This window comes from Saccopteryx leptura, chromosome 10, assembly GCF_036850995.1.
Source record: "Saccopteryx leptura isolate mSacLep1 chromosome 10, mSacLep1_pri_phased_curated, whole genome shotgun sequence".
Lineage (NCBI taxonomy): Eukaryota > Metazoa > Chordata > Mammalia > Chiroptera > Emballonuridae > Saccopteryx > Saccopteryx leptura.
Window position 1 is genome coordinate 74,575,877 of NC_089512.1, and position 18,413 is coordinate 74,594,289.

The window sequence follows — 18,413 nt, forward strand, 5'->3', positions numbered from 1 at the left end:
GCTATGCCCAGAATGATTCTGTATTCTGTATTTCTCCACACCTGTGCTTACTGGATTTGCTTCTTCTGCCTCTAATGACCTCACCTGCCTTTCTGCTATGGATTTCCAATACACCACGATCCAGAACTACCAAGCCCCCTTCCTTGAATTGGGATAGTTTCTTGCTTTCCACAGTCAGGTCACCTGTAAGGAAGGGAAAAGAAGAAAAAGGTAAGAGATTGAGTAGTTAAATCTTTTCCCAGGAAGTTTAAGGAGGACACCCGAGGTGAAAGGGACTGTCCACAAGGGCTTCTTCAGAATGGAGTACTGGGCTGGTTTAGGGGGAACGGAAGCCCACGGGCAGGGAGGCTTCAGGCCGGCCGGACCCGTTCGTGTAGGGGTGGACGTTTTCTCCAGGACAGGAACGGAAGCCCACGGGCAGGGAGGCTTCAGGCCGGCCGGACCCGTTCGTGGATGGGTGGACGTTTTCTGCAGTACAGAAATCAGCTGCTTCCCCTATTTTAAGCAGTAAAAATAATTTGTAACTTATCAGAATGATTTCTTTGCAAATGATAAAACTGCTCAGATTTCTAAAGATAACAGATAATGTTCCTTTCTACAAAGTACTAAAATGCAGCGGAATGAAAATGTATATGAAAACAGGGTAGAGACCAGACCAGCTCTGTACAAGAAAACTAACCTCTAAACCGAAATTGATCACCGTGCTATCAAATTTACACATAAACAAGTACAAGTAGAATGTGTTTCTCAATCTATCAGCTCCCCTTTGTTGAAAACCCTTTGGGCACAAACCCAGTCTGTTCACTGTTGATAGCTATGAACTGACCCAAGGCGCAGCTCCATGTCCGAGAGTGAAAACAGCAAGGCTCGGACAAGTACCGGCTCACAGAGAAAGGGAACCAAAGGAAGGTGCTTCGCAGGTGTTTGACAGCAAAGGGGAGTCAGGTCAGACCAGAACAGACGGGGCTTAGTACCATAACGAGGCAGAAACATGTAAAACAGTTCATGCAACCAGCCTTATTTATTGAGAAGTCCTAATTTTATTGCCCGTTTAGTAACATGTTTGTTCCACAGACTAATTTTTCATAAAGCAAAGCACAACTTTTTCTTATAAATAGTATAAATTATTTTATTTACAGAAACTTGTTACAAAACAAATAGACTATATATTTCTTTTCTTTTAAATATCCAAAGTAATTTTCTATCCCTTGACATTTGTTCATGTTCTATACAGCAGCCAACAGAGTCCAGCTGAGATGCTCTTGATGACGTGTACAAATTATCCAGCGAGTCACACATTTTAACACAGGAGATTGCTTTTGTAACCAAGCTAAAAAAAAACAAAAGAAACAAAACAGCAAAATGCTTTCAAGCCCCTAGATTCATACTGACAGTATGTAGTGCTCATTTAAATGATCTGAAAACGTAAAATGTTTTGCACAAAATGTAAAAATGATTTTCTTTTAAACAATGACACTTTTAACAATCATTTTCCAAAGCCCAATTTCTCCCCCAGGACAGAATGAGAAATATTAAGAAGTTCCTTGGCAACAGAACTCGCGCAGCAAGACAGCTGCTGTATAAATTACATTTTCAAATTATACATTTTTTTTCAATTTTCTCAGAGGTACTTTGTATATTTTTGGAATATAAAAAAATTTATATTCTATTTTAAACTCAATATTTCATGAGTGAATAACAGAATGGACACATCATGTAAGTTGCTGGCTGACAAGATCTGTAACCCTTGGTGCCGCTGGGCAATCCATCACTGGCTGAATTACTGTGGACCAAAACCCCTTAATTTTAAAATACCTTATAAAATTACCAGCACTGGTGGTTTTCAAGTCCTCCCCTAAATTTTTAGAAACAGTATTTAGGTGGAAAAAAGCAACTCCAGAAGTTCAACTAAACATTCAAGTCTTTTTTTTTTGTTTTAAAGAGAATCAGGTTAAGCTTAAAACTAGGTTCAGGCACTTTCAGTTTTCCTCCATTAGTTTTAAACCATATCACATACCAACACACACGTGCTCAGAGGGCACACACACACACAGGCGCACACATGCTCTCACGTAAAACAGAAGAAAAGCAGTGTGACACTTAGTTACATGTCGTCTATCGGGAAACCAGGCAGCCAGGGAGAAGCAATGCCCACTCCGTCTGTGTGAGTCCATTCCCGAGACGGCAGAGACAAGAGACTTTCACAGAACCAACCATCCCTTAAACTGTCAAGGAGGCAGGTTCTAGAACTATTGGCTTGGCAGTGAACCACTTCAAATTATAAAAAGGTATTTACTTTTATTAATTAATAAATAAATACTAGATGATCTCAATTGTACCAAAACAGGATATCAGAAAAAAAGACCTGTGCAAAAATACATATTTAAATATGTACAATTCATTTTTAACAAAATATGTCTTCTGAGATAGGGATACTTCCATATTTATAATAGAACAAGAAATTCCAAAATAAAGGTACAAAAGTAGGTTTTGTATAATTCTTTTGTTCATCATTGCAGCACTTTTTTTTTTTTAGGTTAAGAAAACTGCAGGAGTTGTCATGAAATTCTACTGGAAAGAATACAAAAATTATCTTGATTTAAATTGATACCAAAGTCTGTCTAGAAACAACCCAACCACTGCAAATTTGGTTTTTGCAAGTTAATTTAATTCAAAAAAATACCTATACATCCATGTTTTAAATGATCTTAATTGCTCATTGTAATAAAAAGTAGTTGTAGGAGAAAATAAAATATTTGAACAACAGTCTAAAATTTAATAGCACTGTTTAGAATATGTCTGTTTGTGGCAGGCAGAATCCAAAATGGCTAATTTCCTAATCCCGATGCTCTTTGTACTACTGGGAGACATGATAAAATCCAATTAAAACCTCAGTCTAAGAAATCAAATGATCAACAACGCTAATCTAGATATATCTACATTATTCTAAACCAACTTGCTATTGTAGATCCTAGTCACATCTTTTGGAACAATGTGATCTGTCTATAAATTCCATCACTAAAAGGAACTTTATTTATAACCATCAAGTCCCCTTGGTTCTGAAAATAAATTTTACCCATACCCCATTGCACTTGTCACCAAGGAATCAACTAAGTATGTTCTGATTCCCTCTCCCCGCCTCCCTCTACTGAGATGGACACCAGACAGATTCCCTAACTATACCAAACCGACTCATCCAGGCTCTCTCCTTACTAAGCTCTCCTATAGTATCATTTAAAAAACATTTACTGATTGATTGCATAATAAGTGAACAAGACATTGTTCTCCCCTTCCTTTTAAAAAAATCAATATTTTACATCAATTTATAGCTAAAGTATCTGCATAAAGTTTTTGTTTTCTTACATAATAAGATTAATTCTGTAGCGATTCACATTATTAGGCTGGTAACCAAGTATTCATTCATTCTACCTGTTGTTGACGTGAAATTCCCTGAAACTGAAATAACCCAAGAATTGCAGGGAAGAAAGGACACACTGACCCATCAGATGGAGCCCAGAGAAATGTACCCGCCTTCAGCAACTCTGTGTAAACCTTCTTCTAAACCCCAAATTCCTTCTGAAGTCATGATGCTTTAACACATTAAGCTCCTTCTTCTGGGATGGGGGACTAGACAGAGTACCCTAGGAGGTCTCCAAAACTCTCAGGAAGATGGCTGGCAGAATCCCAGGGAAAGACGGTGTGTTGGGGAAATGCTAGATGTGCATCTGTCATCTCTGCATAGAGACGTGTACAAATGCACCTCCCTCCCTCCCCAGTGTCTGCTCCTACCCCAGTGGCAACCAAATAAACACCTGCACTAGCAGGAGGGGTGTGCACACACAATGTGGGAGGGTGCTCAGAGTGGGAATTCACCCTTAGTACCAGAGGTGACCAAGGGGAGGGCAAAGAGTGCCTTGGAAACATTTAAGTATGTTGATGACAATTTCTGATACATCCTGATAATTTCACTTTACAAAAGCAATTTTTTGAAAACAGGAGACTGGGCAGGCCAACCAACCCAATCTGCTTGTTTAACATGAAGACTTAAGAGGCTGAAAAACTCCATCTCCTTGGAAGTCTTGGAAAAAATTTTCCCCATACAGTGATTTTTATCTACCACCCCCTCAAATTTGGCTTTTCATTATCAAAACTAGTTTGTATTTTCCTTTTTCTTAAATCACACAGAATTGCTTTTGTACCATGAAAAGTAAGCCTCTAAAGTGGTGTATACTTGCTCTCTGGTCATAAATAGCTTTAAATCAGTCTGTAAGTTAGAAACATCTGACAGCCTATCTATCCCCCAAAAATTGCAAAATGCTGGGCACAGTACAGGCTATTCTGCCCCGTGCCTTGCTAGCATCCGTTTCCGTTCCTGGAACCTTGCTATAAATCCCCAGTGACAGAGCCCCTCCTCCAGAGGCTCTAGTTAAGGTGCCTGACTGCGAGAGTGACCTGCAGAGACAGTGTAAAAAGAACGGGGGTGGAAGCAGAGAGAGGGAGAAAAATCTACAGTAATATTCTTGCCAAAACATTCTTCCCCCTGGCCAGTCTGCTTGAAGAGTGGCTCCATGATATATGCAAGTTTAAAAAACAAAACAAAAATTTCTCACAGATTGGTAACAAGCAGTCCAGACCACTTTAACACTGATAGAAGCAATTCTGTGGCTGAACTTGATCCAGTGTCCTTTACGAGTACTCACTGCTACAGACATAGCTTCAGGGAAGTTCTCGTCAAACAACAGCTGGCAGATCTCTGCCCTTGAGGCCCATAGGAGGTTGGGAAAACAGACTCAAAGGCATCTTGGGGTCCAGAGTGCTGAGTGGAGGTGTAACTTGTCGTCAAAAGTGTCCAGATTATTCCTCCCCATGCTATTTCCGGTTGTCAGGGACGTGTCTTTGGCTTTCAAAAGAGAAAGAATGGGGAAACAAGAGAAAGGTGAGTGAGCAGCCATGTGCTGTGCCACCCTCATGCTAAACACCCAAGGTCACAGCGCTCCAAAATCTTCGCCACGTGTGATGCCAGTAGCAGCCAGCCGAAGAATCTGGCCTCACTTTCCAAAGCCTTCACTGCTCTCGGGCACAATCCTTCTCAAAGATCGAGTTTTATAAAACCGTCTAGAAGAGATGCAGGCTGAGTTTCTAGCATAGAGAAAAAGTTTACATTTGCCTTTTGGTTTTATTTACAAATTTTTTTTTCCCTTGAAGATATTCCAGGCTGTTAGTTGAGAACTGAACAAGGTCAAACGGGCAAGCCCATACAGGTGTGGACACTCACACCGAAAGCAGTGCCCACGTCAGGGGTGGGAACTGTGGCCATGAGCAGACCAGCCTCACCTCCTAGGCATCCCAGCATCTCAGTGCATTCATTCCTTGCTGTAGGGGTTTCAACCTGCTCAGTTACTCTATTTTAAAGTCTGCTCCATGAGGAACAGTGAGTGGAGGTCCTTACTTTTCTAAGAGCGGTATTCTTTGAAGCATTCTGGAGTCATAAGTACCTTTGAGATTAGAATCAACACTGTAAGATCCCCCTGCAGTAAAAAAGAATGAAAACATAGGCTGTCTGTCCTAGTGGGACATAGTCGCCCAGATTGTGGAAATCAGGCAACAAGCTATCAGCCCATGAGCCAAACAGCCTGTATTAGGTTATTAGCTACTATATATTAGATTAAAAAACAAACACAATAAAAAACTCTCTAGCTTTAAAAAGGGGCCAAGGCCTGACCTGTGGTGGCGCAGTGGATAAAGCATCGACCTGGAAATGCTGAGGTGGCCGGTTCGAAACCCTTTGGGGGGCTTGCCTGGTCAAAGCACATATGGGAATTGATGCTTCCTGCTCCTCCTCCCTTCTCTCTCTGTCTCTCTCTCCCCGTCTCTCTCTCCTTTCTAAAATGAAAAAAAATTAAAAAAAAAAAGGGGGGGGGCCAAATTTCTCATGCAAGTCTGGATCTGCAGCTTCTTTTTGAGAATGAGAAGTTGGTGGGAACAGTCGATGGGGCTTCAACTCCCCAACTTCCCCCGGGCACTCTTACCCCCCGAGTAGAGGTGCCCGCCCAGCCTCTTCCTCTCCTTCTCGGTGCTTGTGAGCAGTGAGGTCTGCAGCCACGTGTAGGTGCAGGCAGACCACACTCAGGAATACCACAAGGGCGTCCGTGCGATGGAACAGCTCTCCTGGGCTCCATGCAGAATCAGAGACTACACTCAGAAGGGAGTCTTAAGGGATGGATATGCCATTTCTTTTGGTTTGCACTACATTTCTGCACTTATCATAAACTACCTATAATCAGTAACTAAAGACCAAGAAATAAAAGCACACTGTCAGCTATCCAGGAACCCCCTGCTCAAAGAGCTGAACTATAGACAAACATCCCATAAGTATTTGAGGCTCAAATAGAAGAATTTAAGCAGCTGCTATTTAAATTCGTGAGTAATTATTTCCCCCATACCTTTGACACTGGGTATTAATTCACAAAGATATTGGAGGAAAATTATGACAGTGAGAAAGTTCTTTGTATTTTCTGAAAAAGTTTTAACCTGGCATTTGAGTCAGGTTCTGAAGATAAGGAAAAACAAACAAAAAGAAACAATTCCCATTTTAAATCAGGGCTTTTGGGTGATGCTGTTGAAATTCCCGTTCGTAAGCAAGGTGAGGAGACAGCCTGATGAATGAAATAACAGGGTTCAAGAGGAGCAGCGGCAGCGGGAGAAACGGCTACAGGAAGTCAGGGCGGAGAAACGGGAGCATGGGAAACACAGAAGAAAGGAGAACGCAGGGATAACGCAGGATCTGAACACACCTGGGGACACTCCTTCATAGTAACCTCTATGCTGAGGGGACTTTAGTCACCTGCTGTACCCAAACTTATGCTGTTTTTTCTGCCTCCCTGGAAACTGGAGGGAAAATATGGAAAGAGTTAACCAGAAGACATGCAGTTCTCTTTCTAGATCAATGTGATTTTGGCCTGCCTTTCTTCCCAGGAAGGTAGTAGAAAACTGCTCCCCAGGACACAGCACCACAGGACAAGCACTGTCCCTTCCGTGACACCTCCTGGCTGTGGGGAGGGCCCTGCGGTCCTGCTGCGGTCTCCACAGCCCGACCAGCTGAACACACTGTGTGGCCTCCTGACCCAGGGGCCATCTCCAGGTCAGGAGGAATTCTGCAGAAGAGGAACCTGTTTTACCTTCCTACAGACACAAACTCTTCCTTTCCTTAAAAGACACCATGAAGCTGACATCTGCGTAGAGGCGAACTACTCAACCCCCCCACAGAGGTCCAAGCTGGTGGGAGACGTCAGGCAAGGGGAGTGAACTACTCAACCCCCCCCCAGAGGTCCAAGCTGGTAGGAGACGTCAGGCAAGGGGAGTGAACTACTCAACCCCCCCCAGAGGTCCAAGCTGGTGGGAGACGTCAGGCAAGGGGGGCGAACTACTCAAACCCCCCCCCCCAGAGGTCCAAGCTGGTGGGAGACGTCAGGCAAGGGGGGTGCACTACTCAACCCCCCCCACAGAGGTCCAAGCTGGTGGGAGACGTCAGGCAAGGGGGGCGAACTACTCAACCCCCCCCACAGAGGTCCAAGCTGGTGGGAGACGTCAGGCAAGGGAGGTGAACTACTCAACCCCCCCCCACAGAGGTCCAAGCTGGTGGGAGACGTCAGGCAAGGGGGGTGCACTACTCAACCCCCCCCACAGAGGTCCAAGCTGGTGGGAGACGTCAGGCAAGGGAGGTGAACTACTCAACCCCCCCCCACAGAGGTCCAAGCTGGTGGGAGACGTCAGGCAAGGGGGGTGCACTACTCAACCCCCCCCACAGAGGTCCAAGCTGGTGGGAGACGTCAGGCAAGGGAGGCGAACTACTCAACCCCCACCCCCCCACCACAGAGGTCCAAGCTGGTGGGAGACGTCAGGCAAGGGGGGTGCACTACTCAACCCCCCCCCAGAGGTCCAAGCTGGTGGGAGACGTCAGGCAAGGGGGGTGAACTACTCAACCCCCCCCAGAGGTCCAAGCTGGTGGGAGATGTCAGACAAGGGGGGTGAACTACTCAACCCCCCCACAGATGTCCAAGCTGGTGGGAGACGTCAGGCAAGGGGGGTGAACTACTCAACCCCCACCACAGAGGTCCAAGCTGGTGGGAGATGTCAGACAAGGGGGGTGAACTACTCAACCCCCCCCCAGAGGTCCAAGCTGGTGGGAGACGTCAGGCAAGGGGGGTGAACTACTCAACCCCCCCCAGAGGTCCAAGCTGGTGGGAGACGTCAGGCAAGGGGGGTGAACTACTCAACCCCCCCCACAGAGGTCCAAGCTGGTGGGAGACGTCAGGCAAGGGGGGTGAACTACTCAACCCCCACCACAGAGGTCCAAGCTGGTGGGAGACGTCAGGCAAGGGGGGTGAACTACTCAACCCCCCCCACAGAGGTCCAAGCTGGTGGGAGACGTCAGGCAAGGGGGGTGCACTACTCAACCCCCCCCACAGAGGTCCAAGCTGGTGGGAGATGTCAGGCAAGGGGGGTGAACTACTCAACCCCCCCCACAGAGGTCCAAGCTGGTGGGAGACGTCAGGCAAGGGGGGTGCACTACTCAACCCCCCCACAGAGGTCCAAGCTGGTGGGAGACGTCAGGCAAGGGGGGGTGCACTACTCAACCCCCCCCACAGAGGTCCTAGCTGGTGGGAGACGTCAGGCAAGGGGGGTGAACTACTCAACCCCCCCACAGAGGTCCAAGCTGGTGGGAGACGTCAGGCAAGGGGGGTGCACTACTCAACCCCCCCACAGAGGTCCAAGCTGGTGGGAGACGTCAGGCAAGGGGGGTGCACTACTCAACCCCCCCCACAGAGGTCCAAGCTGGTGGGAGACGTCAGGCAAGGGAGGCGAACTACTCAACCCCCACCCCCCCACCACAGAGGTCCAAGCTGGTGGGACACGTCAGGCAAGGGGGGTGCACTACTCAACCCCCCCCCCAGAGGTCCAAGCTGGTGGGAGACGTCAGGCAAGGGGGGTGCACTACTCAACCCCCCCCACAGAGGTCCAAGCTGGTGGGAGACGTCAGGCAAGGGGGCGAACTACTCAACCCCCACCCCCCCCACACACAGAGGTCCAAGCTGGTGGGAGATGTCAGGCTAGGGGGGTGAACTACTCAACCCCCCCCCACAGAGGTCCAAGCTGGTGGGAGACGTCAGGCAAGGGGGGGTGAACTACTCAACCCCCCCACAGATGTCCAAGCTGGTGGGAGATGTCAGGCAAGGGGGGCGAACTACTCAACCCCCCCACAGAGGTCCAAGCTGGTGGGAGACGTCAGGCAAGGGAGGCGAACTACTCAACCCCCACCCCCCCACCACAGAGGTCCAAGCTGGTGGGAGACGTCAGGCAAGGGGGGCGAACTACTCAACCCCCACCCCCCCACCACAGAGGTCCAAGCTGGTGGGAGACGTCAGGCAAGGGGGGTGCACTACTCAACCCCCCCCCAGAGGTCCAAGCTGGTGGGAGATGTCAGGCAAGGGGGGTGAACTACTCAACCCCCCCCCAGAGGTCCAAGCTGGTGGGAGACGTCAGGCAAGGGGGGTGCACTACTCAACCCCCACCCCCCCACCACAGAGGTCCAAGCTGGTGGGAGACGTCAGGCAAGGGGGGTGCACTACTCAACCCCCCCCCAGAGGTCCAAGCTGGTGGGAGATGTCAGGCAAGGGGGGTGCACTACTCAACCCCCCCCCAGAGGTCCAAGCTGGTGGGAGACGTCAGGCAAGGGGGGTGAACTACTCAACCCCCCCCACAGAGGTCCAAGCTGGTGGGAGACGTCAGGCAAGGGGGGTGAACTACTCAACCCCCCCCCCACCACCACAGAGGTCCAAGCTGGTGGGAGATGTCAGGCAAGGGGGGTGAACTACTCAACCCCCCCACAGAGGTCCAAGCTGGTGGGAGACGTCAGGCAAGGGAGGTGGCGTCCGCAGGCTCACGGACGGTCTCCTACCTGATGAAGGAAGGAGCTGTTTGTCAGTCCGGGCGCCCCTGGGCTGGCTCCTGTGTGCTTCACATGAACGTTGTTCATGGCTGGCAATTTGGCAACCTTTGTGGGTTTGTTGCTGCTGTTGCTGACGCTGCTTGAGCTGGGTGAGCACTTTCTCTTCTTTCCTACGAGTTTGTCTAAAGGAGTGTGTGGGTGTGAGTAACTGCCGTGTGAGTTGATGGGCAGTTCGCTGGACTGGTGAATGAAGGGGCCGAGGGAAAGCGTGGAGTCGCCACTGTTCACCATCACACTCATCCTCTTGATGGCCTCGGCAGGGCTCCCCCCAGGGGCGCCCCTCCCTGACTGCTCCTGCCGGATGCTCACCGCGTTCGCTCTACTGGCCATGCAGCTGAGGCCGGAGCCATGGGGAAGTGTTGCTAGGGAGGGGCAGGGAGGCCCAGAGTGAGCCACACAGTTCCTCCTAAAGGACTCCATGGAATGAGAAGAAGAGGAGGAGGAGGAGGAGGACGAGGAGCAGGAGGAGGAGGAGGAAGAGTGAACTAACAGTGGAGAACTGGTTTTGCGCTTCTTTCCTGAGGTGCCACTAGTACTGCTACTGGTGTTGTGACAGTTAGTGCTGTTACCCGAAGACTCCTTGGGCCTTAAAGACTTGCTGGATTTCAACTTCTGAGGTTTCCTGGACATAGGGGAGGAGGGCACTGAGGAAAGGCCAGAGGGCGTGGAAGGGGATGAGGAGGAGGAAGACACGTGTCTGGACTGCATACTGCACATGGGATCCATGGCCCCGGACGCGGCGGGCTGTGCATTTAGTGTGGTTCCGTGAGCTGGTACCGCTTTGCTGTGTGGAGAGATGCAGGCAGACGAGAGCAGGACTGGGGATGTAGACACGGTGGCTGCTGCCAGACAGCTGACCCCACATTGCGATGTCGCTACAGAGTTTGTCCGGTGAGGAACACGTGTGGAGACAGGTGATGTGGTACTGGGCACGGGTGGGATTTTCCTGCAGAAAGGAGTCAGATTCAATAAGCCATTCAGGGACACTTTCAGACAGACCCTGCTTGCGCCGAGCACCCCACTGTGAGAGGGAGCACGGACATGCAGAGCCCGTCTGTCACTCCTCTCCTGCAAGCTCAGTGGCCTGGGCCTTCCAGCGGCTGCTGCACAGCCTCACCCTGCCACGTCCCCAGCCCCAGTGCCAATTGCTGCTGGACTGTTCTGAGAACAGGCCACGATGTTAAGACCCCCTATATATCTCTTGCCCAGAACACTGTTACCCCAACTTATGCTCACCTTTGTGTTTCAGTGCATCATCACTCCCCTCAGAAATCTATCCTGACCACCCACACACTCACACGGCCCTGTCTCTGGACTCGGGAGGGCTCGGTGGCTTTCCCGTGACTGCTGATCACTGTCTAAAGAGCCAGCCCCCACAGCAGGTTCACCACTGCACCAGCACAGCCCCGCACAGCTCCAGGGACGCTGAAGGCACTTAATGTTGAGAGGATTCATGAGTGAGGAAGAGGGAAGGGCATGGCTAATTAGTAACAACGGCTGGGTCTTAACTAGAGGCCTGAATGACTGTACAAGGGACCTGAGCCCTGAGTCCCAGGGGACTTCCAGTCACGTGCTGAAACAACGTGTTATTAATGATTTTTCAGCAAGATATTTATTTGGGGGTGGGAAGCTATTTAAATAGTCAAAACTGGGATGACCCATTTACTTTAGCTTTGATTTTAAAATGTGACAGCATCAACATTTGAAAAACCCCTCCACAGAGTTAACAGGGAGGTGACAAACTGCAGTGGCATGGACCCAGGCTGTCTCTCCTGATGAAGTGGGACTGATCCAGTCACCACAGCAGCCGGGGCTCCAGTCCCTCGTTTTTAAAGTGAGAGAGCTGGCCCGGGCTGTTGCCAAAGCATTTTCCACGTGCTTCAGAAAAACTATTGCTAGTAATAAAAAAAGTTCATTACTGTAAGTATTTGCAGCAGTTTTTTTTTTAAATTTTTTTAAATTCATTTTAGAGAGAGAGACAGAATGGGAGAGAGAGAGGAGAGAGAGACAGAGGGAGAAGGTGGGGAGGAGCTGGAAGCATCAACTCCCATATGTGCCTTGACCAGGCAAGCCCAGGGTTTCGAACCAGCGACCTCAGCATTTCCAGGTCGGCGCTTTATCCACTGCGCCACCACAGGTCAGGCCATTTGCAGCAGTTTTAAAACTCCCATTCAAGAGTGTGGCTCTGGCCCTAAAGCAGTGCCTCTCAACCTTGGCTGTACTGGAAACTAGACTCCCTCAGGTGGGGTGGGAAGATGTCAGTAACTGCTAATGTCAGGAGATTCCCACGTGAACCCAAGATGGAAAAGCCGGCTTCCAACTATGCGTGTGCTCCCATGGAGGACAACCGTGACGGTGCCTGAGAGCTGAGCAGAAATGCTGAGGCCCTAGGCCATCCTCCAGACCTACTTCATCAAGACCTGTGTCTCCACAAGATCCCAGATGAGTCACGGGCACTGGCACCTTTGAGGAACCCTGCTCGCAAGTACAGGTGCTCCTGCTCCCTGCACTCACTGGATGCAGTGGCTTCTTATGGCCACCAGGGGGCTGAAGAAGTCAAAGCCTAAAGACCAGCTGCTGGACCAAGTCCTGGGAAACGAAAAAGGCAACCATGGTAGGGGCACCTAGATCTCTCTGGACTACATCACTGGTGTCTCTCTGAAAAGCTCTTTTTTTGTGTGGCAGAGACAGAGAGAGAGTCAGCGAGAGGGACAGACAGGGACAGAGAGACAGAAAGGGAGGGAGATGAGAAACATCAATTCTTCGTTGCGGCTCCTTAGGCTTAGTTGTTCATTGATTGCTTTCTCATATGTGCCTTAACCGTGGGTGGGGGCTACAGCAGACCGAGTGACCTCTTGCTCGAGCCAGCGACCTTGGGCTCAAGCTGGTGAGCTTTGCTCAAACCAGATGAGCCTGTGCTCAAGCTGGCGACCTCGGGGTCTCGAACCTGGGTCCTCCACATCCCAGTCCAATGCTCTGTCCACTGCGCCACCGCCTGGCCAGGCTAAAAAGCTCTTTTAAATCATTCATTACTTTTTGAATAAAGAACAAAGACTATGTCATCATATTGACCTGTGTTTGCATAAATGAACTCTGTAAAGATGCAGAAGCAACTAATAAAAATGTTTGTCTGGAGGTGGGTAGGAGCGGGGAGGAAAAGAGGGAGGAAGGACAAGCTCCAACTCATGATTCTGCTTCTTCAAAAGTTCACAGCACACAGAGGAAACCTCCACACAGGCCACCAGGCAGTGAAGCCATCACGCACACTTCTGCCATAAACCACCTATCAATACAATGAGGATAAAAAATTCTGAGGACCCCTCTCAACTCCTAGGAAACAACACCCACAATCGAGTGAGCTGGGTGAGCTCACCAAGTCCCATCACGTAGTATGAAAAAATAAGCTGAGATTTCATGTATTTTGGAGTTTTCTGATAGGAAGACCCCCTCAAAACACACACCCCAGAATCCCTACAAACCACTGCCCTGAGTCTGTGTCCTTCAAAAAAGAGGAAGAGGTCTCTTACCTCGTAAGACCCAGAAAGAAACATGGAACAGAAAAGCAGTGATCCGCTCTGGCTCTCGTTTTCAGAAGCGCACAAATACAGGTCCTATTAATGACTGTGGCCTCTAACTAACTTTCTCTGACTTTATTAGGCAATCAAGGGAGGCGAAGGGTTACCCTGGCAGAGTCTACTTCAGGAAGGCACTAGAAAATGATGACCGATGGGGGATTTGGGATGGCCTCTGGGTTACTGGCCAGTTTCCTTTAGCACCACGTGGCGGAGGGACATTCTCTACAATTTCTGTATTTCCTTAAGTAGACACGACCAAACACTGGTTACCCAAGACGTTCGCTCCCTAAAAGAAGTTCCCAGGTTTATGAAACTTGGGGGACATTCCATATTATACATATCTCTTGCTTTGCGATTACAGTGAACAGTGCCCATTACAGGGTCTGAGAAGTCCTGCAGCAAGAATATAAACTATTACTTCAGGGATGGCCATGAATTCTTCCTCCAATTAAACTCCCACTTGGGAAATGCTAGCACATAAAATGCACACAGATGATCATAATCTAAACTGTACATCAGAGCACACAGCTCCTCCACCTAAAACCCCCAGCAGCACCACAACACAGAGCGTCCAGCTCAGGGTCACGTGGCCCATGGCCTCTCGCATTGGGCCTTCCTTCACACTCACTTTCTTGCTCTTCCTCAAACAAACCTCATTCTTTTCTGACTTGAGACCTTACACACGTGGTTCTTCCTGCCTTTAGCCGGTTACTCCCGCCATCCCATGGCTGCTCTTTCTCACCCATCCACCTCAGCTCAGGACCAAGGGACCCCTCTTCGGAGAGGGTTTCCTGAACCCCTCTGGCCTGCTGTGTCCTTCGCGCCAGCTCTGTTTGGAACCAAACTGCCTGTGGGACCAAATCCCGGTCCTCACACCAACTTGCTGGGTGACCTTGTTTCTCCACTTCATTATCTATAAAATGGAGATCATCAAAGTCACCTGACAAAGCCAATTGTGAAAATTAAATATATTTAAGTAAATTAAATTAACCCCTCAGTAAGTGTTAGTGATTATCAGTGTTTCCGCCATCTCCCTGTGACAAGCTATCATCTATCCCTGGTTTGTTTACTGGTTACCATTTCTCCACCAGCTAGAATGTGAGGGCCACATCTGTGCCTGGAACCCCAGCACCCAGAACAAGATGCATTTGCTGAAAGAGTGAATGAATGAATGATGAGGGCCCTTCCTCAGGGAGAGTCTAAGGCCACACTGTCATTGAGGAAAACACATCTCCACCGTGCCAGTCCAGTGAGAAGTCAAGAGGCGGCGCCGAGAGCCTGCCCTCTCCCACCCCGAGGCGGAGAGCCTGCCCTCTCCCGCCCCGAGGCCGAGAGCCTGCCCTCTCCCGTCCCGAGGCCGAGAGCCTGCCCTCTCCCGCCCCGAGGCCGAGAGCCTGCCCTCTCCCGCCCCGAGGCCCAGAGCCTGCCCTCTCCCGTCCCGTCCCGAGGCGGAGAGCCTGCCCTCTCCCGCCCCGAGGCCGAGAGCCTGCCCTCTCCCGCCCCGAGGCCGAGAGCCTGCCCTCTCCCGCCCCGAGGCCGAGAGCCTGCCCTCTCCCGCCCCGAGGCCGAGAGCCTGCCCTCTCCCGTCCCGTCCCGAGGCGGAGAGCCTGCCCTCTCCCGCCCCGAGGCCGAGAGCCTGCCCTCTCCCGTCCCGAGGCCGAGAGCCTGCCCTCTCCCGTCCCGAGGCGGAGAGCCTGCCCTCTCCCGTCCCGAGGCCCAGAGCCTGCCCTCTCCCGTCCCGAGGCGGAGAGCCTGCCCTCTCCCGTCCCGAGGCGGAGAGCCTGCCCTCTCCCGTCCCGAGGAGGAGAGCCTGCCCTCTCCCACCCCGAGGCCGAGAGCCTGCCCTCTCCCGCCCCGAGGCCGAGAGCCTGCCCTCTCCCGCCCCGAGGCCGAGAGCCTGCCCTCTCCCGCCCCGAGGCCGAGAGCCTGCCCTCTCCCGCCCCGAGGCCGAGAGCCTGCCCTCTCCCGCCCCGAGGCCGAGAGCCTGCCCTCTCCCGTCCCGAGGCGGAGAGGCGGCACTCACTTCCACAGCTGCGCGTTCAGATGCTTCTCCACCATGAGGCTGAGGGCGCAGCGAAGCCGGTTCCACCTGGAGTCAAACACATAACAGCCTCTTCCAATCTGCCGGCTCCCGAATGTGCAAAACTGAAAGAGAGAGCACAGGCCCGTGCTTGCTGATGCGGACAGCCCACCCGCGGGGGCCTCTCTCCTTCCGGCAGTGAGCTCCCAGGACAGACAGCTTACTCTGAGCACACAGGCTGTGACGTATGAGAGGGACAATGCCTGGCCCTGAGTTTCATGGAGAGAAAGGGAAAAGCGTGAGACATCCGGACACAGTGCATGCGCCTCTGGGGTCCCCTGTTCTGAGCTGCTTTCACACCTGACCTCGCAAGCCTGACGTACGGGCTTGCCAAGGCCCCTGGCGTGCCCCCTGCAGTGTACTGTCCCTGCTGCGTGGGGAGGGTCAACATGGGGTAGATGTGGAACTTACAGATGCTGGCTGAGGATGATGACCTGAATAATGACAGTCCAGTTTTTCAGCAGACTCTTCTTTGTCATCGCCTTCTCCCTCCTCACTGGATAGCCGGGAAGCTGGCTCAGCGGCAGGCAGGGGGGGGTGTGCAGATTCATGGACTGGAGGAGGGTCAAGGGGGGCACTCCCGCCTTGCTGAGCAGGGCAGCCTGGAGGCCTTGGTGAGCAGAAAGTGCAGCACGGATCAGATCACATGTCTGGGAATCAGCTGCCTTAATGCAGATACAACCACGTATCCAAAACCACTGAGGAATCGGGGACACCACTAGCACCGGGCAGACCCGAGCCAGGCGGCCTGGGAGTGAGGAGCCTCTCCCCTGAACTGCACAATGGCAAATCCGCTGTCGGCCAGGGCTAGCTCGGTGACCTATACTTAGCTCTCCTTTCTATAGCCACCGGTGGGGGGGGGGCGGACTCAGGTCCTCCTCCCAGTCTCCCCAAAGGGGGGAAAAATATGTATATATAAAATTTAAGAGAATTTTCTTTGGTTTCTTTTCAAATTTCACCTGGGTTCAGGTTACTAAGGCAATGAATAAGGTAACTGACAAAAGGCTCCACAACAGGACAGGAGGTGATAAAATAAGGAGGCAGCAACACTACTTCACGGGGAAGTGACCCGAGAGCCTGCGACTCAAGGACAGCAGTATGTTTCCCCACATACCAAGGTCTGCTGGTTCCAGAATTAAGCTTACTCCTTTATGGATGGAAAAACTTCAACTAGAAGACAGGCAGCAAGGCCTTACTGAGGCATCACGGCAGGCTCAGCCACACCCTGGGTGCCTGCGCAGCGGCCCCACCGGGTCACTCAGAAGCCAGGGGGTTCGTGCCGAGGCTCAAGCTCACACTGGATTTACGTGAGGGAGGCACTTCCACCCCTCATGCGACAACTTCAAGGATCAGATGTGAGTGTGAAATGTGAGGGCAACAGGGTTGGCACATGCCTAAGCAGAAGCCTCCATGCCTATGGCCGACACTGGAGGCCTCCCTCTATGCCTTGTTCTTTTCCTTCCCTCTGGAAATAGAGTACAAAGTCCTTTATTTCAACCTGATTAAGTGCACAAGCACAGACATACATATCTGCAGTCTACCGGCACTATCTCTGAGGCACGTGTAGGGTAAGGTCTTGGTAAATAAAACACATTGATCCATGGCTTAGTGTATGACTATAATGCCTAATACATGCTTAGACCAAAGCCCCACATGAATGAATGAAAAAAATATGTTGATAAATGGATGCTGAAAAAACAGCCTGAATGTCTGTCCCAAGCAAGGGATTCCCACTGCTGCTCTTTGCAAGAAGCGAGACAAACGAATGGGAACTGCTGCCAAAGCCATGTGAAATGCCCACTCACTAACCTGCAGGCAGGACCCGCAAGCCCTGCTCAGTGGGCTCAAGAGATGGATCACATTGCGCAAGGGTGGAACAGGTCATTCTAGCTTTATTCTGCTACTTGCACTGGGCCAAGAATAGCCCAATGATGAACTCAACAATTTTTTTTCTTTAGAGTATAACCTAATCTAGCATCTCATCCTCCCAGAGTGAGCCTGATGGACATTCCTGACACCATGACCAAACTGGGGTTTTACAGTGTTTCCACTCTGCTCTCTGAAGGAGGAAAAACTTGGAAAACTTGGCTTACCTTGGAAGACTGGGGGTGTGAGGTTTAGGTTTACTAGCTACAAAAGGCTTTGATTCAGAAGGAATCACTCCGTGAGAGTTTTGGTGTGGCTCCTGTGAAGTCCTAGGAGGGGTGGGATGCAGGTCCCTGAGAGGCTGTGTTGGTTGCTGAGAGTCCAGATGGCGAATCGATTCCTTTTCCCTGGTTTTGTTTTTGTGCTCGGCTAATAACACATCGAATCGTTTTCTTCTACCCTGGACAGCCCTCCGTTGGGTTAAGGAATGTGTCTGTCGACCAGAAAAATATAAAAACTGACGTTATCTCAGTAATTTTTTCTGTCATATATCCAAAAACACCATTCCCAATAAAAAAGCAATCTGGAGCATTAGCATAGTCAAAGGCAGCTCAGCATTTGATAAGCTAAAAATCATGAGTATGGACCTTGGCCAGAGGCTCAGTGGATGGATGCCGGTGTACGGAAGTACTGGGTTTGATTCCCAGTCCAGGCACACAGGAGAAGCAGCCATCTGCTCCCCCCCCCCCCCTACAGCCAGTGGCTCAACTGGTTTGAGCATCAGCCCTGGGCGCTGAGAATGGCTTGGTTGGTCCTAGCACTTCAGACTCAGGCACTAAATATAGCTCAGTTGATATGATCATTGGCCCAAGACAGGTGCTGC

General features: G+C 50.6%; 1 protein-coding gene across 9 annotated transcripts in view; it reads right to left on the minus strand.

Annotated features, from left to right (window-relative positions):
* Nucleotides 1-1,020: 1,020 nt before the first annotated feature.
* ATXN7 (ataxin 7) overlaps nucleotides 1,021-18,413 on the minus strand; it is a 158,720-nt gene continuing 141,327 nt past the window's right edge. For 8 of the 9 annotated variants that reach the window (XM_066351937.1, XM_066351939.1, XM_066351934.1 and 5 more), the window contains 5 exons: nucleotides 17,758-18,023; nucleotides 16,076-16,274; nucleotides 15,608-15,729; nucleotides 9,959-10,955; nucleotides 1,021-4,900 (listed from right to left, as the gene is read on the minus strand). In XM_066351937.1, the coding sequence (XP_066208034.1) occupies nucleotides 4,883-4,900; nucleotides 9,959-10,955; nucleotides 15,608-15,729; nucleotides 16,076-16,274; nucleotides 17,758-18,023 (1,602 nt within the window). In that variant the 3' untranslated portion in view covers nucleotides 1,021-4,882. Of the gene's footprint in view, nucleotides 4,901-6,568; nucleotides 6,657-9,958; nucleotides 10,956-15,607; nucleotides 15,730-16,075; nucleotides 16,275-17,757; nucleotides 18,024-18,413 lie in introns of all 9 variants that reach the window. The other variant, XM_066351943.1, reaches the window with a different exon arrangement.